This window comes from Haliaeetus albicilla, chromosome 5 (genome assembly GCF_947461875.1).
Source record: "Haliaeetus albicilla chromosome 5, bHalAlb1.1, whole genome shotgun sequence".
NCBI classification, from domain to species: domain Eukaryota; kingdom Metazoa; phylum Chordata; class Aves; order Accipitriformes; family Accipitridae; genus Haliaeetus; species Haliaeetus albicilla.
In genome coordinates, this window is record NC_091487.1 from 8,720,204 (window position 1) to 8,746,391 (window position 26,188).

Consider the following 26,188-nt stretch of genomic DNA (forward strand, 5'->3'; position numbering starts at 1 on the left):
ATTTTATTTGAGTTTGGTACTTTTTTTGGCCAGGTCTGATAAGTTCACAGATTTCTGAGCTCATTAGATTATTCTAAATGCTTCTGACTTTAGGCAAATAAGATCTCATGCTGAGATCACAGGGTGCATTTGACTCTCTCAGGCAGCAAAGCTGTCATTAGGTTCTGACTGCTTTCAGACTGCAGTAAAGAAATATAATAATCATTTCAGGACAGAGCAATGATTCATCATGCTTTATGAACCTCTAGCCACATATTGGAAGAAGTCTAAAGTACTCCATTTTGCACATGGCCAATTAAGAAACTTTACATTATGGGAAAGAGAACTCATATATTTCTTCCTGTGTCAGAAACAACTGAGAGCAGCAAAGCTTAGACCAAAACATTTTCACTTTCTTCTGATCTATTAGTGGCTGTGACATAAATTCATCAATATGTCAGCAAAAAGGCATCACATTTTCTGGAAATTTTTGGGAGGAGTTTTGCACCTACTAAGCAAGGCAAGACCACTACAGTGCTATAGCACAGTAGATCGTATCCTACTATGTGTGGGCAGGACACACGGAATTTATAGGGTTTTTTTGAAAGTGGTGAGTTAGAAGAATGGGGATCAGCGATATGGCTTAGGAGTTACATGTATTTGAAAATATATGTGCATTACAAAACTGTATTTTAATCTCTCTAATCTTTTCCTGTAGTTTATATTAGGAAAGATTGTGGTTTTATGGAACTCTGTTGCCACAACAAATAAAAATAAAGTCCATATATAGAGAGTAAGAAATCAAAATGGGTTATTTACTAAATGGCTGAAGTGGCAGTTTACAATATGATCCATTCCAAAGACAGGGGTTAGGAACTAAGAGCCATTTTGCAGTTTAGGGAAACAGGTCTGTTCTTTGCTATCAATCAGAAGTCTTTGTTCATTACTCACAGAAAAGACAATATACAGTGACAAATTCCAGGGGGTTTCATGGCTAAACATAAATAACAGTTGTCCAGATTAAAAAAAAACCAAACAAACAAGTACATTGAACGAGTATAAAATGACTGCCTTTGTTCTTGTACTGCCTTTAGAGTTTAATTTTATAGGATCTTTTCTGTAGCATTTCTCATCTGCAGCATGGGCCAGTTTCTCCATGTGCTAGTGTAAATCCATTCTGTAGAGAGGGATATTCTGATTTCTCTCCCTAATCTCCTCTGCAGCAGTAGTCTCCCACTGCCTGAAGTCACTGGTGTTCCATTGAACTTTGAACTGTGCCTTTCCCAGCATTAGAGTCAATGGAATCAGTTCCCATTATCCTCTGAGCAAAAGACTGAAGCCTTCACCATAGCTGAATTTGGCTCCCAGAGGAGATCAACAAAAAGAGCTTAGTTACAGCAACAAAAGATACTAAATGAAAATGGCACATGAATGACGATCTGATGCATTTGCTGACTTCTTTTTCTTTCCCCTTCTCTCATCAGAATTTACAGCATGGCCTTCAAAACATAGCAGGATGCCGTACCCAGATTTCTTTGCTGGCTGATAGGATAAAACAGCAGGCTGGAACAGCTGCACAAGCCATTCTGTTGGAGAAGCTGCAGCCACTCCAGAGAGCATCCTATTTGGAAAAAATGTTGCAGAGGAAGTTAGATGAATTTGAGGTATTTTTTTGAATATTAAATTAGCTGTCAGTGTGAGGTAACTTCTTCGCTACAGCCCTGTGTGAGCTACCTTCTTCACTAGAGCCCTCTAGTTCTTGAATTGAAATTAAATTTCAATAAAATAAAACTTGAAAGTATGATCAACTACATAAAGAAATAATACATGAAGCCAGAGGGACAGATGAAGGAAGGGTTTCACTCTTCTTACCTGCTTGTGTTGCTCTAACAAGCCTTTGTAAGTGGACCTATTATAGTCAAGCAGTACGGGACCCTCAGATGATTAAAGGTTAGGAAACGTATTTTTATTCTATGGACTTTGAAGTAAGTTGTAAACTTTCTCAGCTCTGCCTTTGAAAAAACCTAATGGCTTCAGTTTGCTTTGGTAAGAGTGCACACAATGTACCCAAAATCAAACAGAAAACTGTGGTCATTTGATGTAATTTTGAAGACCAGATTCACATCCCTGTTCAGGCAGAGTAGGGAGGGACCCGGAGCCAGTTTCCCTATATGATGCTCTGCTCTCAGGAGTGCTGTGGGATTGACTTCTCCTCTGCGCAGGTATTCCTAAGAAAGCTTCCATGTAAATGTACTGCTGTACGTTTACTGATGTAAAACTAGTCTGTTCCTATGAAAAAAGTCTGGTTTCAATGAATTGTTCTGTTCTAAAGTAAACCCAAATTCATCAAGAAATTTTCAGCCAGCTCTATTTATGACTCCATCTACCACCACAGTTCAATGGCTGGAAGCCAAATATCTTTGTGAAGGTGACAGATTTCTCATATTCCCTGTGAACTTCTCACTCCATGAAAAATTTCATTTCTGGGTAGTCATTTGCTGTGGTGTAACCCTGTAGTGTTACCACAGAACTGTCTCTCTCCCAACACCAATTTTTTCCATTCATTCCTTATAAAAATGTTGCTGTTTCAGTATTCTTAGAGATGTGGAGCTTAATTCTTGCAAGAAAGAAAAAGTTTTCCCAGTGCTCTTCTCCCTGACCCAAAGAAACCAACCTAGTGAACAGACAACTTGAATTCCAGCCCTACTTATTTGTCTCCACAGAGCTCATGTGAGCTGCACAGCCTTGGCTGTAGGCACAGGGGAGCAGGCCCTTATATATGTATAGCTTAAAGGAAGCTCATTTTCACAAGTTTCTTCCCTCTGATAAGCTAAGTTTTGGCTTTCCAATTTCATAATAAATCAAACAGCCCAAAGCTACAAAAAGGTATCAGAGATGCCCCTATTCCTTCCAGATAGATATGAATCTCTCAGGGTTTAGAGATTCAGTTTCTTGCTTTGTGCTTTGGCTTAAATTTTCCCCTTATCCAGTGCAAAACCAGCAAAAGTTCAGTGAGTGAGTTACAAATACATTGGAATTTGGATTTAACATCTGTTTGTTTTCTGGTGATACTGCTTATTGCTCCTTTTTGCATATTGAATATGTGTATTAAATCATAATTAACATAAACATGCAATATTCACCCTAGTTCAATCTTTCACAACTGGAGGATTTCAAGAACTGCCTTGAAACGCTGGAGGGTCACGTCCAGAATTGCACAGATGCCTTCGATAGCCTCTGTCTAGAGGGAGAAACAGACAACTCAGAATTGCTCATGGTACGTTTGGATTCCCAAGTACAAAAAGATACTACTCAGGATTTAAGCGTCTGAAGGATACCAGCTCCTGCCTACTTCAAGAAACGCTTTGTGTCCTAAGTATCGTAGTTATAGCACTTCCATCTGAGTAACTATAATCTCATCCAAAACACAAAAGCAATGATTTAAGTTCATAAAAACTCTAGATATGCATTGCAGGCCAAATGCCTGCATGGAGGGGAGGAAAATCACCTACATTTGGGGTTGATGGGAGATCTTTTTCCCAGCTTTGCTCTGGAGCTACCCTGTTGTCCTCAATGTAGGGTACAAAGTAAATCTGCAAGTACCAGCTCCTGAGTATCTGTTAGTACTGTTGGAAAAGTGGGCCCTGTGTAAGGGTATTGAAACTTTTTTCTTAACACAGAAATATGGGGGGGGGGGGGGGTAGGTTAGCATTTTGGATGCATAACGTTCGGATACTTCCTACAGAAGAGAAATAGGCTTCTCTATTTCTTTGAAATGAAAGAAAGGCAGTATTTTTTGCAATTAATTTTTTTTTTTACTTCCAGAATCACACGCTGGAGCTTGCTGCACTTTCTCCAAGCATAGAGAGTTTGAACGAAGCAAGCATTAAGCTGCCACTCAGTGACTTCACCCTGAAGAAAATGCAGAGTCTGACTCGGCAGTGGAATCAGAAAACAGCAGCTGCTCTGGAACGCTGCAGGTCCGAAATGCAAACAAAAAAATCCCTACTAACTGTTTCCTTTTCTGTGAGGAAAATCAAAACCAAATTAAAACACGGCAGGTCTTGCAATCTGTTCTCAGGTTTCTCAGGGGCTTTCCAAGTTGAATTCCTGCCCGTTCAATTTACTTGATTATTCAGTGGCTATTTGTATTCCAAGTCACTTGAAGCAAAAATCTGGATGTTCATAGGTGAAGAAGGTAGCAAAGTGCCAAGCAAAACCCTAATATGTTAGTATTACTAGCCACCACGTTAGACCGCATGCAAACATATCCAGAAAAACAACCAGCAACACAGTAGTTTCTGATTATTCCTTTTGTTTTACAGTATGCTTGAGGGAACTCAAAATGACGATAAGAAATTCCTTCAAAAATGTGAAAACTGGATGAAATTCCTAGAAAAAATGAGAGAGGCCTTAAAAACAAATATTCCAGGACGGTTTGAAGAACTGCAGGAGCAACAGAGAGTATATGAGGTAAAGCTAACTCTAAAAATGGAAGCATCTTGAATGGTGAAGGTGGGGGGAAATCACTAGAAAATGCTATGCCTTTTGAAATTAGATCTGGGCAGAGTTTTACACAGCATTTCGCTCTTGAAATGTGGCCTTGTACTTATTCAGAGGAGAACTTTGAAATGTGAAAATCCTTTTTCAAAATGGATGGATCCCTTTTTGCAGGGATCAGACCTTTAGGAGTGCATCCTCAAGTGTTGTGTCATGTAAGTCCTAGATTTCTCCGACCCTGAGGTTACTTGCCTGTCTGCCTGTCCCAGAGCACTGAAGCCTGTGGCAACTAGCTAGGCAGTTTGCTGGTGATCTGCCAGGAACCTTACCAGTTTCTGGAAGAACTGCATTTAAAACAAAATGTTTTCACATGTGGATGCAATTCTAAGCAAAGTGTCTACAGACGTTGTCCTAGTGGCGGGAGAATGGAAAAACAACCAAAATACAGAAAAAAAACCCCAACATAATCATGTGGTAAATGCTAAACATCATGAACTGTTTGGGTGAGCTTTGTGCTGCCACAGTGGAACACAGCTACACACTACCCAAACTAATGTGGCTAATTCCACGGGGTGTTAAGTCTCTGCATGTCAGTGATATTTATTAGGGTCCACAGAAAGTTATTTTCTCCTTTTTCTTGGACGTCTCCAAATAAATTCATTCAGTGCAATGAAATTATTTATAGAATAAACTTTTGCTCATTGTGATTAAGAGTAAATTCACCCTTATATGTAGCTTTTTTTATATACCTTTTCTATGGGTTTCTCTCTAGATTGCATTTCTCATGAATGAGTCCAGCAAACTTTAGGCTTCAGATTACCTTAACATACACCTCCTGGTGGGTTCTGCTGTCACATGTGTGCAAATTCCTCCTGGTATTCAAAAAGCATGGAATCTTTTAGTATGCATTTGACACTAACGCTTGAAAATAATAGAGCTTTCAGCATTTAAAATTAAATAAATGCTGAGAGAGGAGCAGAACCAGCTTTCATAGCAAAGGTTGTTCAGTGAATAGTTAAAACTGTTGTTCTCACGGTATTTTCAGATGCTGCAAACTGAGATTTCCATAAATCAGCAGACATTTAATTCCATCATAGCAAAAGTTCTACTCTCCTTGGAATCCGGAGAAGCAGAGAAAAGGTAATCTATTTGTTTTTCTCCCTAAGATTTTGGTAATTCAGTGAATATGCTCTCTTCCTTGGAGTTGGTATTGAATCTTTGCTCTCATGAGGACATAAACCCAAATTTTGACTGGGTTCACTCTTTAAATAACCTCCTGGCACATTTTGCAAAAGTGTGAGGAGGTGCAATGAGAAAGAAACACAGGTGCCCTTGCCAGGCTGTATTTTGGATAATAACTAGATGTTCCGCCTAACAAAAATAATTGCTCCTGAACAGGAGTCTTCCCTGTCTACTGCTACCCTGCAGTTGTTGAAACTATAACTGTGGTTGAGAAGTTACCTTCTTACAGACTGTAATGAGGATGCTGCATATGAAGGATCCTTTCTCCCTTTCTAGACCTCTCTACTTTTTAAAGTGCAGAGGTGTGAGGTTATCCCTGTTGCCCCTAGGGCATTGAGTCATCGGCCAAGCAACCCAAAACATTTGGTAGCTAAACCTGGTTTTTATCAGTCTGATCTTATACTTCTCTCTTAATCAATGTAGAGTGAGAAGCAGCAAGTAATATTTGTGAGCAGAGGTTCAGCTGCCTCAGGCATTTCTGCTGTGAACACGTTACCCCTCTCGGCCAGAGCTTGCTGCTTCCAGAGAGTAGGCAGGACACTATGTGCTCTCCTCAGCCACTTCAGTATGAAGTCCGCAGCTTGGCTTAAAGCTGCTAGGGAAGGTAGGGCTAAACTAAGCAAAGCTGCTGGATCTTTGTATTGAAACTAGCCCCACAAACACGGGTGTTTGTGTAAGAGCTAATCTTACATGGCCATGGCTTCCTGCAGAGGAGCAGAATGGATAGATGGGGGTTGTCTTAATTACTCCAGCTAGATCTGCTGGATCATCTAACCATGTTGTAGAAGAGGCAAAAAAACTGCGTTGAATGGGTTCAATAACAACACATAGCCTTTTCACTTTGCAGTTAGGTCCCGCTGCTGTAGGATACAATGGTGGTTGAACTCCCACTTACAGGCTGGTAGAAGCACAGGTCAATTTTGCAGCATAATCAGAGACCTTGTCTCACTTGCATTGACCTTCTGTTCTTCAGAAAAGTGTTTAGGGCATATTGCTTTTGTGATTGCGGTACTGTATGTTGCTATACCACAATAGCAAGAATGACTTGCATTATCCATCCTTGTATCATGTAAAATGTTTTTTGGATTGCTTAAAAGACAGAATACAGAGAGCAGGGCTGAGCTTAGGGCTGCATAGAGCTTTTTGCATAGTTGGGTATTATAACTGGAATATAATGTTGCAAATGGAAATCCATCACAATTATTGTAAAATGCAACCTTGAGGTAAAAACATTAACACTGAACACTTGTCATTTTCAGAACGGAGTTTATTTCCAAGCTCACATTGCTGAAAGAGCAGTGGCAGAATGTTATCTGGACGGTTCAGCAGAGGAAGAAGGATATCGATGGACTCGTGAGCCAGTGGCAGCTCTTCAGGAGTTCCCTGCAGAGTCTCAGCAGATTTCTTGCTGATATAAACAGCTTCCTCATAGCTGTGAAGAGCCAGGACTGCTATAGCCTTTACCAGCTTAGAAATCTAATTCATGATTTCAAGGTACTGTATTTATTTCTCATAAATCTAAACTCTGTGGGTTTTTTCTCAGACTGAAACAACTTCTGTCCAGTAAGGTAAAAAGCTTTAAAATCACATGCTTTCTGGGGAAAAATAATTGCTGACAGTTTTTCTTAAAGCTGAGCACAGATGAGAAAACAGTGACATTGTGAAGGGCTTATTATACTAGGAAAATTCCTGGTCAACGTTGTCTTTTAGTAGCCTTGCATGCTTTAAAAATATTACTGATATGAACACAGAAATGCAGGGTGCCAGGGAGATTAGGCAGAAACCCTGGTCAGCAGGTAGCCTCTAGGTCTCTGTGCACCTTACTGACATGGCTGCTGTATGCAGACCTTGCAGTTTGCCTGAAGGAAGCAGGCACATACCCGGCAAGACAGGCCATATGCGTCCTGTGTGCGCAGGGATGGGCAGGAGGTTTCAGGAGCAGAGGATAAAGCACTTGCAATGGGGTCTGTCCTTGGAGCCACCACTCCAGGGTGCACAGGATGCACAGACCTGGGCAGTTCTTCAGGGCAGTGAGTGCATTTTACATGCAGTGGAAAAAAATATATTCCTTTGTTAATTTGGGGTATCTGGGTATCTTTCACTCTATAGATTCAGCCTGTGAAAAGCTGTTGTAGAGCTTTATAGATCAGAAGGTCAGAAAGAATCTGATTCTTCTGAAATAAAAAACATAGCTAGGAGAAGATCTATTCATTACTCTTTCGTGAATGTGAACAAACTAGTGCCTTGTAACTCCCTTTGTGAGCCAGAAGTGCGCTTCTAAAGCTTGTTAAGAACAGGTTAGAAACTTAAAATTTTTTTATTTTTTTTTTTAAAGAGTAAAGCAGTGATTCTTCAGAGGTGGCAAGCCATGTACTCCTTAATCATCGATGTCGGGGAGAAGTTGCGCACCGTCTCCGATACCGAGACCAGCGCTATTCTCCAGGAGGAGCTCAGCCAGTTACAGCAGAGTTGGGGGGACACCCAGGTCCAGCTGGAGAAGAAGAAGATGCAGCTCAGTAGCACCCTACAGGTAGATGATGCCCTCCCCAGGGAGGAGCGGCACCTGCTTCTCTGGCATTGGGTCTTGAGAGCTTCCTGCCCCACCATCCACAGGGCTGAGCTTTGTAGCAACAAGGCAAATAGTGAGCTGCTGCTTGCTGCAGAGAGGCTCTGAGGGAAGTGCCTGTCACGTGCCATCAGGGCTTGTGGGAAGCTAAAACTATCGTCCCCTGATTCTCCAAAGGAAAATGGTGTTGGCATCCATTTGTTGCTACAATGGATGTTCCCGCTCTGATTATTCTCATGCTCCCCATGGCCTGGAGCTCTCTCCTGCTTTGGGCTGTGAAGCCTGAGCTAAAATTTAGCTTAGAGGGAGTTAGCATGACTTGTTGCTCCTCCTGTTGCACCTCTAAACGGAAGGGCAGGTCATATTTATCTCCTTAGAGCAATAAATTTGCTTTCATGGCTAGACAGCACATACCTATGTCTTAAAATTGAATACCATCATCGATATGATCCCCAGCCCAAAAACTATGCTAAAAGCCTCTCAGGTTGGACAAAACAAAATTAGCAGAAATGCTCTGTAAGACAAACCTTAAATACAAGAAAGGGTGCAAGTTCTTCTGTAAATCCATGCACCAAATTCTTGTGGGTGGTAAAATGTATCAAAAAGAAAATCCAAATAACCAGAGCACATAATTATTAATTTCAGTGGGTTGAAGAGGCTATTTTGTAACATATCCATATGGTACAATATGTCATGATAAAGTGTCTTAACCTTTTATAACTTCTTTGGGCCTCCTTGAGCAGAGTTGGGACTGCTGTGAAAAGCAAACCAAGGAACTGGAAAGCAGGCTGGGAGAGCTGAAGGAGAAAGTAAAAGATCCCCTTCCACTTGAACATGAAGAGCTCTACAAAGCCAAGGAACACATTAAGGTATTGAACAGCCATATTGTATTTAAATAGATGTAGTCTTTGCACAACACCTGATCCCTGTAAAATCAGTTTTGCCTCTTACCTGCTCTTCAGTGACACTGGATTTCTCTCCTTTATACCATCCTGATTGCTGCCAATCTGCAAAGTCCAGCTGACCAAGAAGATTACAAGAAGAGTAGTAGTGTTTGGATTTTTTTTCCTGCTTCTGCTCCCGTTCCACAGTCTGAATTTATAAAATAAGCAGTTCCTCAAACAAAAGGGAAAAACTCCCTGGTCTCAGCTCAATTGGCTGCTATCCTAATGGCTGAATCTCCCTTTTTGTTTTCCAATCCATTTTGGACAGGGAGCTCCTCAGGCAAGAGATCTCATAAGTCTACAAAGCACCGTGCACACCTGCGGGATCTGAGAATAATTAAAGAGAAGGAAAATTAAGAGTAAGGGAGTGGCAAAAGCCCTTGCAGGCCATAGTGCACCATGAAAATTAAACGGCAAGGAAAGCATTTCCAAGGGATAGGAGACATTTTGTCTGGACTGGTCAGTCTTTCATCATCCTTTTATGAAGTGAATTGTTGACCTATGTAGTGGGAACAAATAAGCTTATTAACGAGCCAAGGCTTTGAACTCATTATCAGCTGTCTGAAATCTTCTTTGTGAGTGCTGGCTGCCTTTCCCACGGCAGCAGTCTTGCTGTAGGCCTGAATTATTAGTGAGGTGGCAGCACACGGCTTCTGCCTCTTACTCCAGTAAGAGAAATTCAGCCGCAGAGGCGTCAGGGTCAGACAGTGCCAGTGCAGTTGCTGCTCTTGGGTGCCACGGTATAATAAAATAAAGGACCAAAATGGCATGGGGGAGAAGGGACCGTCTTTCCTCGCCCTGCATTTCAGTCTTCTATGGGATAAAGCTGTTTTTTCTCTCAGGCCTGGACCTTGTACGAGGCTAGCAAAGTCCCATGAAATTCCATTGTTAGCTCCATTAATGCAGGGATGTGACCCTTTTAAAAATACATAAATGCATGTGTGCGCATCTGTAGGCAGTAATTTGTTGTGAGCTCAGGTAAACTTTAGTCTCAGGTTTGTTTGGGTTTTTTCCTCCAGTGTTGAAGCAGATACGATTTTTTTAAAATTTTTTTTATTTTTTATGATTTAGGTGACTGGATCAAAAGACCTGTGAAAATGTTCGTAGGGCTTGGACCCAGCATACTTTTCCTGATACCAACACTCACAATTTTTCCCTTTAAAATGAGACAAATTGGATCCTCTGTAAGAGTGGTTTTTGTTAGAGGAGCCAGTGACTCTTCCCAGCAACCGCCTTGCAAAATGGGACCTAGTACTTCGTGTGTGGAGTATCATGTTTCCCAGCTGCATGCAGTGGTCTGTCTGCTTTTTAGGTGACAATTTTAACACCGATAAGGAAAACGCATAACCTTGTTATAAGGGGAAAGTGAAGTCGGGGGAACAAAGCAGAAGAGAGTGTTTCTGTGAATGAGCAGTTTAAAAGCTCCACATCTGACAAATCTGATGAAGTGCCTGTGAAATCATTTATTAGAGGAGACTAATTTTATTTTTTTAGCGTTTAAATAAATAACCTGAAATTGGAACAAATGCAGGTGGAAAGCAACTTGGCCAAAATAGTAATAAGGAAAAAAAAAAAAGAAACCCCAAAGAATTGGGCATGTTCCTTCCCGGCTGTGAAACCCCGAACGCTGCCCTGCAGCATGGGGAGCTGCAAGGGCTTAGGCAGCGTTTCGACACTTTTGGATGCATCGGGGGCGGCTGCCGCACCAGTGAATCAGCAGCGGCTCTGCCCTGGGCTCCAGTGGGCTCCCAGTCAGGACCCGAGCCAAGCACCCGCGGACCCCATCCAGCCCGGCCGGAGAGCGCTGCACAAGCGGCTGCACATTCCCCTCCCCTCCTCCCCCACAGGCCAGGCAGGGGATTAACGAGCAGGTTTGGAAACCAGAGGAGCTTAGTGCCAAGGCTTGTGCTGGGTGCCTTTCCATGCAGGAGCTGGAGCAGTCGCTGGCGGACTGGGCCCACGACATGAAGGAGCTGCGGGCCATGAAGGTGGAGCTGGCTCACTGCATCCTCACCGAGGACATGATGGTGCTCAAGGAGCAGGTGGACCATTTGCACCGGCAGTGGGAAGAGCTCTGCTTGCGAGTAAGTCTTCTGCCTCCTCTGGGGTTTTATAGCGGAATATTCGTAGGACCTGGCAGAAAAGGGGAGCAGGTTCTCGGGGTCGGCTCACTTTTCCAGTCTTGGGTGGGGATGGGGCTTCTCCTAGTGCAGCTGACCGGGGCCGAAGTTTGCACTTTGTTTCCTGGACACAGACCGCTGAGAGATTTATTTTTCTTTTGCAAACCCTTTGTAACTAGCGAGTGCCTGAATTACAGAGAGCTCAAATGCAGCTGTTTACTGAAATAGGTGGCTTTGTTCTGGGCTGCCGAAGGTTGGGGGGGCGGGGCGGGAAGAGGGATAGACACAGGAATTGCCTGAGGGCATGGGGCAGGGAAAGGAAGGGGGAAGGCTTTGCAATCTGATGTTAAGAAGAAAAGCGCCAGGAGAGTTGATAAAGAAAACTTCGATCTGTTTAAATACCGACTCCTTGGGTTTAAACACATTAACAACTGACTTGTCTTTTCTGTAGCAGTAAAATACTGTGAAACATTTGCATTCTTTGTGGCTTGTTGCTGTATTACACTTAATTTAGTGCTGCATGTAAAACTGCTGGGGAACATTTACCAGCAAAGTCACATGAACTTGATTCATTAGGTTATTATGCAGTTTGAATGTGTGTTTACTTTGCCCCGTTAACAGGATTGGAAGAAGTAAAATGCTTCGGGGTCTTAAGTTACTCTGGATGGCTCTACGTGCCAGCAAGCAACTCTTGCCTCTCTTTACTCACAAGTCGATAGCCTTTATTTTACAGTTTGTAAAGACGTAGTGAAGCAAGTTAGTATTTTGTGTCTAACTCGGGCAAAAGTAAAGCAATCTTGGTGGAAATATTGCCAGAGTAATGAATAGCTATGCTTATTTCACAAACTTTGGTGTGATGAAATAGTTATTGGGGTTTATTTTTTGCATTGCAACAAGAAAGAAGAGTTTAGTATCTTTGCCTTAAACTGGACAACCGTCTAGTTTATAAATAACTTCGTTGTTTTTCCTTTTTTGGTGAACTGCTGATGCCTGCTGTTTCTACTGTGGTGAACAGCCCTGAAAATTAAACTATCTTTTGTATGTACCCCACTACAGTCTATCCAAGTAGTAATTTCCTGTAGTAATTTCAGATTTTATTCAAAATTTTCATTTTAATTTCCTGTGGGAACAACGTTTAGTTCAGTCTGTCTTGGAGAGAAGAAAGGGGTGATATTAATGTGGCTGTGTTAAGCACAAAAAAACCTGTAGTGGGAGGAATCTATTCAGTGCTGGAGCAGAGAGACATACTGAAATGTTTACACAGCCCTAATGACCCTCTGGAGAGCCTGCACTGATGCTCAGCGCTGGACACGAGGGTAGGAAAGCAGACTCCATCGGTTCTGCTGCTAGCACGACTGCTTTGTTTGGGCTAACAAATTACGAGGAGTCAAGACGTATTGTGTGAAGAAAGATCTGCAGTATAAATGCAGAGAGGTGAAGGCCTTTAAGAGCGAGACGCGGCTGCAGCTGTCAGGGCCGCGGGAGCGGAGCAGCCAGATGCCTGCGCCGGACTGAGCAGGGACACAAACACACTTAGTGAGCAGATGCACTCAAGGGATTAGCGTTTACATAGCTGCCCTTGCAAGGCACATGTAGGTCAAAGATTTAACTATTCGTATCGGCGAGTATCCTGTCCTATTGAACACTGGCGTATGGGTTGGGCCTGCGCCTTGATATTCTTTTAGCCTCTCGGGAATGCTCAGATTGCTCCTGCATCATGCTGTGGATGCAAAATGGAGCTGGTACCGGGGCAGCGGGTCTGAGGAGAGACTTCTCAAAGCAATGGCTTGAAGGGCTCGTGTTCCTAGAAGCTCGTCTGGGATTTTTTGGCTTATGCCTGGTTTACCCCCAATCTGTGCTGCTTAGCCAGCTAAAAGGTGCTTCCTGCTCTTAAAATCCTGCCTTTCCCCATGCTTAGCAGGCAAAAATGGAGTCAGGATCATTTCAGGATTTAACAGCGGTTTTGCTGACACGCATAGTCTCTTCTTCCACTGACCAAATTAACTCGTCTCCACACATGGGAGATGCTGCAAGTGGCAGCAGAAGGATGAGGGATTTACCCTTCATACGTCTGAGGCCGAGGGTACGAAGGAGCATCCCAGAGCAGAGGCCCTCTTAGGGAGACTTTCTGAGGTCCCTGGGGTCTCCAGGAGACTTCTTCCCATTGAGAACTTTGGGGATTGTTTCCCTGTGTCCCAAGGCAGTGCTTTTGGCCTCATCTCTTTGCTTAAATCAGAATGAAAGATTTAAAAATCACTTTCACCTCCCCATAAAAGCAATGTAGTGGGAGATCACATGGTGCCTCCTATTTTGATCCTGGTGTTACGTGGAGCTGGTCTTGCTTCCACACTACACACTTAAACTTCACTCTGAGGTACAAAATAGTTTTAGAGATTAGTCTAGGAGAATCAGTAATGGAATTTCGAGGAGTCATATGCTGTGTAAGGTGCATATGAGATACGAAGAGGGAATGTTTCCAGCCGTGGGGTGATATTTATGGTAGTGATTCACAGCCAAGGCAAGCAAAATATTATGCTCAGTCTTTACAAAGTTTATTGGTGAGGATGAAGGGCTAGTTGTTTGTCTTGTTCTCTTTTAGTAGAATTGTACAATTTTTCACTTCCTTTGTCCCATCTATCTTAGTACAGGAATCTATCAAAGTAGATAAATGAATACAAATATATATTTAAGACCCCTAGGCTAGAAATCAGCATTATTAGCTAGTAGAAGAGTGACCCTGCTTCTTTCTGAGATGTTGGAGCAGTGATAATAGCTTTGCTGGTTCAGGCAGAATCAGACCTTAATTTCTGTCTAGACAATTTGTTTATCCATCCTGGCAAATGTAATTTTGAGGGAAAAAAATCCATAGTTTTCAATAAAAAGCATAGATTCTTGATGTTGGGTTTTTTTTGGAAGTCCTCCAAGAACTGGTGAGCAAATGGAGAGAAAAGAGGAAGGTTTTTATAGAGATAAAATAATTGCAGTCAGTAGTTGCAAAGTTTCTCTTACAGTTGCAGAAAAATAAGAACTTAACCTAGGTATTATTTCTCTTGTGTTATATATGAGACAGTACTAAACAGTATTTAGTAATTATATATTTTGTATTCCTTTTTTGTTTGGCATTTTCAGGTTTCCACAGAGTAACAGTTAAATTGTTACATAAGCTCATTATTTATAAAACTGTCACTCAGTTTAATTCTTCTGAGTGAGAGAATCTGGTCTTTGCAAGTCAACTTTTGGCCCTGCTATCCAAAATGAGATGTAATAGCAGTCTACTTGCTGGCTTTGTAAAGAAAGCTAGAGATACTTGATAACTGCTTCTGCAAAATGGAATATGATCAAATGCACATTAGAAAATAGAAGGCTCATAATTGCTGGTTTCCGTCCTAAGAATGATGTTGCCAGCAGTTAATGTGTGTGCTTATCCATAGGTATCTCTGCATAAACAGGAGATCGAGGACAGGCTCAATGCGTGGATTGTGTTCAATGAAAAGAATAAGGAGCTGTGCTCCTGGCTGGTACAAATGGAAAGCAAAGTGTTGCAGACTGCAGATGTTAGCATTGAAGACATGATAGACAAATTGCAGAAGGTAAGTAGTAACGGCACTTTTCTTCAATTGCAGTCTTGATAGCTCATTATAGAGACACCACTCCTCAATTCTTCCTTGCCTCTCAGAAGTGATACGTGATACAAAACCAGCACCAGCACGTACAGGCTTTTGTGAGAAGATGAGCTTTTCTAGCCTCAGCTCTTATCTTCTTCTTGATGTTCAGACTTGGAGCATAATGCAAAACAGAAATGCCATCTGACTGCATTTAGGCATGGAGTGTGATGTATGTGAGTTGCAGTGGTGGGGGTCTGGGTTGTTGGGCATACATGCACGTACAGCACTGCTCAGAGCTTTCCCAGCAGTCAGAGGGCAAAGAAAAGATTGAAGGACGGGGTAGGTCTTATGCCAGGTGAACAAGAAGTTACCACAACCAAAAATAAAACCTAATTCTGGCCCTTCACCTTGGTAGTCAGTGCAGTTAGTGCTTTCTAATACTTCCGTATTAGCTTGATTTTAAACAGGACCATTATTCTGTTGCAGTGTTCCTCCCCGTGGCTTAAAGGTCTCAATATCTAATCCCAGATCTCCTCTGGATAAGAATACCAGCAAAATAAAGCCATTCTAGACTTGAATTTGGGTTCTTTTGATGTAGCTTGATTGAAAAATTACGTAAATCAGGAAAGCAGAGACAAAATTAGAACATTAAACTGCTATTTTTAGGAGTACTTACTCCTGGCACTTGCAAGACTTTAAGCTGCTTATTTTTTCATAGTGGCTTCATAGTGAGAGTGCTTTTCCATTGAGGTTTTTGTTTTAAGTGAGAGAGTTCTACATGCTAATGTAGAAACCTCAGCCATCACAAGCCAAACCTGACTTCACATCACACGTGTGGGAAAAGAAACAGATAGTTTTGTTTTGGTTTTGTTGTTTTGTTTTGTTCAGGAATTAAGCAATGTTTGTGTATATTTATCAGGATTGCATGGAAGAAATAAACCTGTTCAGTGAAAATAAGCTTCACTTGAAACAAATGGGCGATCAGCTAATCAAGGCTAGCAACAAGAGCCGAGTTGCAGAAATAGATGATAAACTCAACAAAATCAATGATCGCTGGCAGCATCTCTTCGATGTCATTGGAGCACGGTAAGAAAATGATTTTCAATGTTTTATATGAGATAAAAGTCAGAGGCTAGTGTCCTTGACAGTTAGAAACAGACTGACATGACTTTTCAGTTCTGTCGAAATTTATTATTGAGAGTCAAATTAAACTGAAGTTAATGACTTGTTGCTGTATTATGACACCAAATGTCTTAATTTATCTAATGGTAGAGGGCAGGGTGTAAGAATTCATATAAAATATAATTTTAATAATGGGAGCTATGGAAAAGGAAGAGTCAAAGTGATTTCTCTGTTGCATGTGTTGAATTGCAACTTAATTTTAAGGCAGTATGGTAGTTCATTCGGGTTCTTTAGGAGAGCCTCCTGTTTTAAGACAAGCATCTATTTCACCCTATGTCTGAATGCACAGAATTTGTGAATAGATTCCTGGCCTGTCTCTATAGACAGTCAGATTTATATGATGATAACGTTCCTTTTTTACATCCAGAGGTGAATGAAATTTCATTTAATGTTAGTGCTATTTGTTTACTCAGTCTCAGAAGACCATACCATGAGTTTATTTTTTAAATTTAGGATCTTCTGCATGATGGTGAAATGGAAAATACTATCAGTTGAAATTAAAACAAAAACCTGCATAGTCTAGGCACTAACCCCTTGATAAAGTATTAAACATCTTTGTTATACTTGGCAGAGTTAAGAACATCATTATCATTTTAGTATTAGCCTTACTGAGACGATCCCATTTCAGTATTATCTCTGAGTTTCTACCACAGCTTGGGAGGAGGATGCTGGGCTGGTCTCACTGCCTGCCCGAGTTTATTAGTAATCCAGAAATAATAAGGCTAACACCGAATTAGTATTGGTCTAAACGTCTCTCCCAAGGTTTTGTTTTGCCTGTAACCCCCCCTCTCTGGGCCCTCAGAAGCTCTCTTGCTCAGTTAACGTTTGGGACAGATAAGGTGGGTGTTTCTGCTGTGACAATGTAGTGCTAAGTGTGCTGGATCTTAATCAGGAATGAGATCTGAATTAATGGTGACACATGAGCCATGAATGATTAAGCAGAAGCTGCCTTGTTAAGATCTAACACTTTGCAGATAGTCTTGCAATGGTTGTCTCAAGGTGTCTTTGTATTCGATCTGGTGTTGAAAGAAAGCTTCACTTTTATAACAGCACTTTTTCTCTTCTCATGGTAGTATGCCACTTTTAAAGCAATTTTATCATCGTTTGTGTTCTGCCGTGTGTTAGTATTGAATTGTAGCAATTTTTAAATGCAGATTAAAATGCACTATTTTAAAACTGAGGTAAACATGGCACATTCTAGTAATCTTTAGGAAAATATGCTAAAGAACTGATGGGATATTTAGAAAGAGATCCAGCAGTCTTATTCAAGTAGTCTGTGACAACAGAGCACTTGTTTGTCTACCTGGGATGTCTTAAATCTTTACCTTCAGACAAGTGTATGGTGGTGTTTTGAAGTACGTTAATGCAGATTTGCCTAGAGCATCAGCGTAGCTCCCAGTATTGGATATCTAAGTGGATATCACAGCCACTGGGGAGTTGGTGAGGTGCTCTATGATTGTTCCTGTGTTCTTAATCCCAAAAGGTCTAGAGCATACTAGCTTCTACTTGTGATTTCTACCAACTTTCTGGTCAGAACCAGGGTAATTAACTGGAAGGACCTGACAAAATGTGGTTTTAAGCAGCTGTCTCTGTGATCCAAGGTTATCAGGCAGCCCAGTGGGCTCTGCTGGTCCTCTTGGACTTAATACTAATGGAGGTTCAGCATATTGCAGCATGGGTGTAGCACACCTCTTCCCTCACCCTCCCTCACCACCTTGCTTGGGCCTGGCTCGCGGCTCAGCTGTTCTCGGCTGCTCAGTCATAAATAACCACCGGGCTAGACACTCAAAATAGAAAATGAGTATGGTCCTAAGAGTTTATTTTGTCCTGTTTACAACCTTCCAACTTTCTGTTTTGAGGTTGCTGCTATAGTGGTGGCTTGCCACTGAGATTTGAATTCTGAAGGAATTAAATTAGACTTCAGTTGACTGAAATTTCCACCTCACTCACAGGTAAGCTTTGGGGCACTCAAGAGAAGGCTCCTCCTGTACTTTTGGGTAGCCTCTCTTAAGCTCAGGTGATGGGGAGGAGGCAGCAGTTCTACCAATCACAGATGTGCCACAAGTTGGGCCTCTTCATGAAGGAGCAGAGCAGAGCAAGGAGCTCTGGGCTGGAGGTGAGATGACCTGTCAGTGTGGGTTGTGATGCCCCATGCTGATAGACTGTCTCCTTCCTTTTCAGTTTGCTTTTGCGAAAACTTAGAAGAAAAATCGCATTTAAGCTGTGTTGAAAGAGCGCGTGAAAATAGAGTGGTGGCAAAATTCCTGTTGGCCCTGTTGCATGAAGCCATCACAGTCCAGACATCCTCACAGGATCTCAAACATCTGCCGTCACCAGTTTCATTTAGTGGATAGGATGGGTCAGCTCCAGGGAGGTTGGAGCTTGTAAGGTATGGTACAGGGGCTGTACACCCAGTGCTGCCCAGCAGAAGAGAGACTGGAGCACTGCACAACCGCTGCCACGGCAGAATACTGGGACAAAGCCCTTTTTATTGGGCACTGCTTCATTTCTTGGGGAAGATAAAAGGGATGGAGGAGATGCTTCAGGGCAGGACTGCCAGAAGGCCTTGGAGGGTTTGAGGCAATTGAGGTAGGAGAGTGCTGCCTGGAGGGAAATGATTAATTTCATCCCTGGCAGGGAGGCAATCTTGTCTTGCTCCTGAAAAAACTACTTGTAGGTACTTATTTTCACAGTACCTCTGTGAAATGAGGAGGTGGTTTTGCTCCTGGCTTTTCAGATCAGTAGCTGCGGCAAGTAAATTGAAGTGAAAATTTTCTGAGGTTTTGGGTGCCGAATCTGTGACCGCTTGAAGCTTTATTTTTTTTGACAAGTATTACGACTTCAGCACTTTATGTTAAATACATAACCAGCTGCTGCCTTTATTTGTACTTGAGGGTGCGCCACAGCCCACTGCACCAATTCCCTGGCCCCCAGTGGCTGTATATCACAGGGGTAAGGACCAAATCTCATGATATCTTCGTGGCAGGCCAAGACTTGGACAGTAAGTAGGCTACAGAGCCATGCACTGAGTAAGAGGAGAAAATGTAGCTAGCTGTGTGTTCATTCTGGGCACTGAATCTTTCTGGTAGACAAGCACTTCATGATCATGTTGGTTAAAGAGTGTAAGATAACCTGTATCCACAAAGGAGTCTAATTGAGATTTATAGCCAGTTTCAGTTCTGTGGTTTCCAATGTCTCCATGTCTGACCCTGCAACCTGCATAACATTTTATGTTTTCTGTAGTGCAGCGTATGGCTGTGTGATACCAACATGAAACCAAGCCAGTCTTGAGCCAATGTATCAATACAGAGCATTCCTCCTGATAGCTTATTTCACCTTTTTAAACCAATAAGCGTCCTGGGACAGATGGACAAATTAGGTGAGCTCTCTCTTTAGTCCTTGAAGTGATTCTCTTAGTTCATGGTGACAAGCTCAGATTTGCCATATGGCTGCACTTGCAGGACTTAACACTTTCATTATATGTCTGTGCTCGGCTTCTGTGGTAACAAAAGCTTTGCTGCATGTGTTGCAGCTGGAGGGTGGCTTGGTGCAAACTTGGAAAAGTCTCAGAATGTTAATTGTCATGGGATAAAGTAACCATCAAGACATTAGCATGCCTGGAAAGAACAAATGAATTTCTGTTCAGCTCGGAAGATACTCTTACCAGGGGAACTTCTCGTGCTGAAGTCTCTGTTGTTAGAGGGGGAATACAAAAACATACTAACAGGCAGAAAAGGAGCATTGTGCTGTCTGTAAAAACAGACACAGAAAATCTCTTGCTTTTGTTCTCTTGTCACCAGCCTCATAGCAGCACTCTGCCAGAAGAAACTACTGCATGCTTGCACATGCACCCAAGTGAAGGCCTGAAACAGTAGGAGTGCACAGGCTGCACGGGGGTGGTAGACATGGAGTGGGATTTATGTCCCTGGCATGCTCCGGAGCAGCACTCCCTGGCCATGCATTAACTGGCAAGAATTGCCAAGGGAACCGTGTTGTGCATAGCCATGTTCTTTGGTGTCCTTCCCTGGCACATCCACCACTGATACTGACTCCATGCTTTGCTTCCCAGCCCAGCAGGGAAGCGTTTACCTTCTGTGCTGCTGTTTGCATACTGGCTGTTGGCTGACTGGAGGAGCACCCATGTGTCACAGGAGGGTGTCTGCGCTGCCTGGGGTTGTGCAAAGGGTTTGGATGGTGCTTGAGCCTTCGTTGAAGCCACCAGCTTCATCAGGGGGCTGCCTCCAGCAGTTTTGGGTCTGCAGACAGGTCTCTACAGTAACAAACGTTGCATTTCTGTACCTCTGGGCATCCTGCAGCTCTTCTCACTGCCGCTAAGCTGTGGAAGGGGGATGCCATTTCTCAGCTGCTCTGGCTGTCGGCACACTGATGTGTTTTCTTACTTGGTGGGTCTGGTTTGTGTTTTCAGCCTTGTGGAGAAAGGCACATTTTTTGTGTATGTAGCAGGAGTGAGTTCAAATGACTGTGACCTTTAATGTGAGCATGAAAATACAGGGAAGATAGCAAGGCCAAATGTGCCTTCTCATCCTTTTAAATGCAAATCCTTGGCAACTAGGTGTTTTCCCTGTGTTCACAAGCTGCCAGCCGTTATTGCAGGGTCCAGGAATCTTAAACTGCCACGATCAAAGTCAGTCCCTTCCTTCCCACATCGAACTTGGGAGATTCAAGGTGTTTTCAGCTGGTTTCCTGCATGCCCCAGCTGAAATTCCCAAACAGCGTGAAACTGCTCAGGTTGCAGTAAAATGGGAAGGAGTTGAAGCTCTCCAGTGATACCACCTTGTGCTGTGCAGGGGCTCCAGAGAGATTTTATTGGGGAGCTCCAGTGAGCTGCCATTCTGTTTTTCCCCTTCCTCCCTGCACCCTCACTGCGGCTGGGCTGCCCTGATAGCTGCTCCAGCGGCAGGTATGGGGAGCGAGTAAGTTCATACCACCTCTCAGCTGGTCTCTCTATTTATTTTCTGCCACATTGCTTACCCTTTGGCAGGGCAGACCATCGTGCACCACCTGATAGCGTGCAGTCCTACCCTGTCGCAACTGCGACCAGGCAGCCAAGTTCAAAGGTCTTTTTTAAATTGCTGCAGATGAGTATTGCATGGCAAGGGAAGCAAAGTATGCTGCAGTGAGGCCCCTGGGTAAACAATACAGCCATGTTCAGCAGAATTATACTGGTTTGTGGCAGTATCGCTGTAAAATCTCATTCTTGTAATTATTTTGGTGCGGAAAAAAACCCCAATACCTGGGCAGTTGAAATCTCACTTGCAAAGTGCCTGCTTTCTTTCCGTGTTCTCTGGGCTCCCTGTCCTTTAGGGATTACGCTTCTCTTCGGTGCAAAAGCTGTGACAGATTTCATTATCGAATCAGGCAGGATGGTTGGGCTTATTTTGGTTATGCAATGTGTGCCGAGGTGTGCCGGGAGCAGGGGGAGCTGGCAGTGCAGGGGGGGGCCCTGTCTTCTGTGCGCTGTCACCATTCCCAGTGTCTGCCTGTCAAGCTGGGAGGGTTATTTCCCTGTTTTCTGTCTCAGACCTACCATTTCGAATGCGTTTTTGAACCTTCCCGGGCCATAATCAGGTTAAACTGTCGAGGTGACTGGGCGTGATATCCCAATGCAAATAACTGAAGCCTTCTCATGGTGAGCGGTGTCTTCCCAGGCACTTTTTATCCTGTGATATATTGAATGTGAGCAATTGGCAAGTCGATACAGGTCTGCAGAAGATTGCCTGAATACTGAAAAACCTTTGATTTCAAAATCATTCCTTGCATTTTTGGTGGGATTATCATAACTTCTTTTTTTTTTTTTTTTTTTCTGATGTTGGTTGGGTGGGGAGTGACTTTTAATCCAAGGTTCTCCAACTTCCACCATTTTTCCCACCCCGTGATCTCTGGCAGTCATAACACACAGAAATCATGACAGCGTGTTTTTCCACAAACAAATGATGCCATAAATGAAGATTAGGGGTTATTTTGTCCTCCAGTGTAACAGGCTACTTGCACTGGAGGCCTTCCGCCTGCACTGGAAGGTTAAAGAGAGGACAGGTTAGTGTGTGGGAGATTTAATTCGTACTTAAAGTACCTGGGATATAATGGTAAGGGCAAGAAAGAAGAATGCTGGGGAAGTAAGGATCCATCTGTGTGCGTGGTGCTGGTGCGTGGATGTACGTTTTCTGGGTTTTTTGGGTTCGCTTCAAACTGACTCTGCTGCATATCATCCGGGTCTGAGGCTCCAGTCTTTCTTTCACGCAAGAAATGAACACCGCGTCCACCTTTTTCGGTGCCGAAGCCTCCAGCCAGCAACCTTTTTGTCGCCAGCCGCGGGCAGCCGCTCGGCGTACGCTTCTTGGCGTGCTAATTCTCTTGTGTCAGAATAAAGCTCTCGTGGTTTTGTTCTGAGGAGGGATGCGGCCGTTTGCCAGGTAAAACACCAACCCAAAACGTCGGGGTTAAAACTGGGGAGAGCTATAGTGGCTCCTCAGCTCGGGGGTCGGGGAGGAGGACGAGGATGGGCGAGCCTTCCCCCCCCCCCCACGCGGGATGCTAAAGCGGCGAATAAATAGGGCATCTGTGGAGGAGGGGTTTCCTCTTCCATGCCTGCCGCCGTCGCCCAGACGGTCCCCCTCGCAGCTTGGGATTTGCAAGCCGAGGAATGGTTTTTTCTCGCGAACCGTAAGTGCCATGTTGGTAAAAGCGGCAGCGGGTTCCGCGGGGGTGGGTTTTCTTCGAGCGGGCACCGCCGGCGCAGCGGCACCGGCCGGGGGAAGGGCACGGCGGCGGCGATGCGCCAGCGGCTCCCCGCAGAGCCGCCTCGGGCAAGTCGGAGGAGTGGGAGATGGGGCGCGTTGGGGCCTCTCCTTTAAAATCAGCTGCGTCTGGGGGTTTTGCGCCCAAGGCGGTGGAGAGCCGCGGCAGCAACCTCTTGGACTCGCCGGCCGGGTAACGCGAGAAAAGCCGCCTCCGGCGCACCCGCTGCTCGCCCTGCTCGCCGTGCTGACAAACACAACCCGCTGCTCGCCCTGCTCGCCCTGCTAACACAACCCACGAACGCGGGGGATTCCTGTCATTGCACCGGGGCCGGGAGCCGCACAGAGGAACGTCCTTGCGTTCTGTACGAAGGCCTAAAATCTGCCTTTGACATCACCCCTCCAAATCGGGTCTTTTGTCCCTCACATGGTTAAGCTCGCCCTGCGACTTACTGAACAAAGGTTTCCTGCGTTGTGCATCTCATTTGCCTGCCGGGTTGTAAACAATCTTATCAGCTGGCAGGGCAATTTCAGCTCCTCTTAGGTTAAAAATAAATTTATGTGGTATCTCTTTCTAATGACATTTGTGCTTGTGAAGGAGAGTTTGGAATATACATCCGGATGTTTTTCATTCCTTTAGACGCTAAAATTTGAATGATACTTATTACCCCCTGTGAGCTTCCCTATACCTTTTCCTGCAGCATTTTGACAGCTAATGCAATGCAATTGGCAGGCATTTTGCAATTCTTTACGTTGGTGTGAATACGTTTCAGTCAACCCGAAAGTGCCTTCCACTGGCTAGATACTTCCTGAGTAGGTACTACAGAATATTCTGTGTGTTAATGATTCAGCCTGAAAAAGCTTAATGCGTTTCTTTTGTAACCCAATGCTGGCAACTTCGTCGGGGTTATTAAGACCCAAATCCAATCTCGAGTCAGGTCAGTTGGTCCTTCTGTTCACTTTTGCAGCCAGCTTTTAGTTGTAATCTACTAGTTTTGTCCTTTTTCTGCCACTTCTATTTTGGTGTAAAGATTAAGACATTTAGAAACTGGCTTTGTTTGGCTTATCCCCGGCATCTTATGCATGTGTCCAAGTGCTGTTTTGAATCAGGAAGTCTTTTAAGCTGGGCCCTTTGCAAAGTACAAGAGATGTTTGAGTTTGCTGAGGTTTTTTAGATTAGTGGTGATATTTGTTGTTTGTGGTTTTTTTTTTTAATTATTACTATTTTTTTGCTTCCAGGGGCATGTTAAATGGTAGCAGGTGAGTTCTCATTGGGAAGTGAACTATGGGTAGGTAGGCCTTTATTCAGTAAACAGTAAGTTTTGCCTGTTTGACTAAATTACTTGAGAATTACACTTTGTAGAGGAAGAATTGAATCAACAGTGGTGGCAGCCTTTTCTGTCTTCTTGGTAACTAGGAGGAGCTCATTTCTTCTGCTGCACTTGAACTTTTATTGCTGTTAATTCACTGTGTGTTGGGTGATTGGTTACCTGGATGTGGGGGGAGCTTTTGCCCCCAGGTTTGGTGGCTCACATCGTGCACTCCCACCCAGCTCCCAGGAGGCCTGTCTTTCCAGATGAATAAGTCCCTTCAGGATGCATCTCAAAAGAGTTCATGAGGTTTCTTTCATGCAAAGAGCAGGTGATTTGCAAGAATACTTGCAGTGTGCAGAAATGCATCTGAGAATGGTTGTTGCAAATGTAAGACTTTTATGGATGTAATTAGTCTATTTTACGTTTTTCTTTGAGCTGTAGCCAGAGAAATGGCAGTTCCCTGTGACTTCTGTGCAAGCAGAGGGTGCCCAAGGAGGATGCTCAAATTTTTCATCATTTCTCCTCTTGCTTCAGTGTAGAACCCTACACTTTCCTTAGGCTCTGTGTCCGCAGACTGCAACGAGAGCAGATCAGCCAATGTGAACATCTGGACAAGGCTGCCTTCCTAGTTACACACTGCGCTAATGTGAACTGTTAGGTTTTTACTCTCTGGCTGTTTAGCTCCAGTTTAAGATTAATGACTTAGAGCATTAAGGGTGGTTAAATGACTGACAAATGCCATATTCTATCCAGAATATGTAACAGATTAAATTACTTAATTACAATGGTGTGTCAGTAATGGCAATTGCTAGAAAATAAATACAAGCTCACAGTACCACAGTGATGCTATCTTTGAGACTGTTGCTTCTAGTAACACTAGGAGATAAAGACCCACAAATTTATGGTAATATCTGTAACTTGAATTTTAGAGTGATTTCTAAGCCAAAAGAATATTCTTGGGATTCTAAACCTGTTGCTTTTTAAATTTACTGAATGTGCTGTCAGTCATAGAGACATTTATTTATAATCTAATATCCCTTGGTTTTGCTTTGGACTTGCATGGCTATATTCACCTACCTGTTATCCAATATGCAGACAGAAGAGAGATGTCTTGCAACCCATGAATTTTTCTGTAATGTAACTTCAGGATGAGAAACAGGTGGATGCAGACAGAGAAGGGAGTACAGGGACACAGAGATGGTAGTGAGCAGCACAGTAAGCTGTGGTCTCAGCAGGTCAGCTGTGGCATCAGGTGGTCCCAACAATGTGTATCTCTTGCAAGTTGTCAGAGAGACATTTCCAAAGCACTAGTGGGGAATGTCACAGAATATGCAGAGAATAAATTGCCACTGGATATAGTCAGGGACAGTGCAGCGATCGAGCCTTGCTTTCCTCCTGACTGGCCTGAAGTCATGCAGAGTTAACAAGGCAACAGCACAGATGTTTGGCTCGGACTCTTCCTCAGGCGTGGCTCTTCTAGTGGTTCTTCCCTTAGGTGCTCAACACAGAGCCTATATTGTCCCATCTCTCCAGGGCAAAGGGTTCCTGAGTCACCTGTCTTTGGTGGGCCACGTGCCCTGAGGAGTCACAGGCCCTGCTGAGCATCATAACCAACTGGATCCAAATTGACTGGTGGGACAGAAGCAGGGAATAGAGTGGAGGAATAATTAAGTCTCCTGGGTAAATTACTGCTAGCCCATAATAGCACAAGAAAATGCTGTACAGTTACTGGAGTATGACATGTTCATCGAGTGCTACTTAATAGAAGCAGAACCAGGAGCAGAAAGATTTATATAGCAGCTGTTTGTTTGGGAGCCAGATGCCTTCTGCATACAGGGTTGAACTTGGGAGCAGACCTCTGAAAAGAGCTTGTTAAGGAAAGCAAGAGCAGCTAAATGCTTTTGTCATGTGCTGGCTTCCTCTCTATCAGCCTCAGCAGTGGAAAGGCATCGTCAGTGTACAGGGGCAGAGGCATCTGCTTT

The 26,188-nt window shown here is 43.5% G+C and overlaps 1 protein-coding gene across 10 annotated transcripts in view; it reads left to right on the top strand.

The window, feature by feature from the left end:
* The window catches only part of SYNE2 (spectrin repeat containing nuclear envelope protein 2), a 197,726-nt gene that overhangs the window by 149,480 nt on the left and 22,058 nt on the right, over nt 1-26,188 (top strand). For all 10 annotated transcript variants that reach the window (XM_069783240.1, XM_069783245.1, XM_069783243.1 and 7 more), the window contains 11 exons: nt 1,464-1,643; nt 3,128-3,256; nt 3,805-3,959; nt 4,305-4,452; nt 5,525-5,619; nt 6,981-7,215; nt 8,057-8,251; nt 9,031-9,156; nt 11,160-11,315; nt 14,783-14,941; nt 15,876-16,042. In XM_069783240.1, the coding sequence (XP_069639341.1) occupies nt 1,464-1,643; nt 3,128-3,256; nt 3,805-3,959; nt 4,305-4,452; nt 5,525-5,619; nt 6,981-7,215; nt 8,057-8,251; nt 9,031-9,156; nt 11,160-11,315; nt 14,783-14,941; nt 15,876-16,042 (1,745 nt within the window). The remainder of the gene's footprint in view (nt 1-1,463; nt 1,644-3,127; nt 3,257-3,804; nt 3,960-4,304; nt 4,453-5,524; nt 5,620-6,980; nt 7,216-8,056; nt 8,252-9,030; nt 9,157-11,159; nt 11,316-14,782; nt 14,942-15,875; nt 16,043-26,188) is intronic.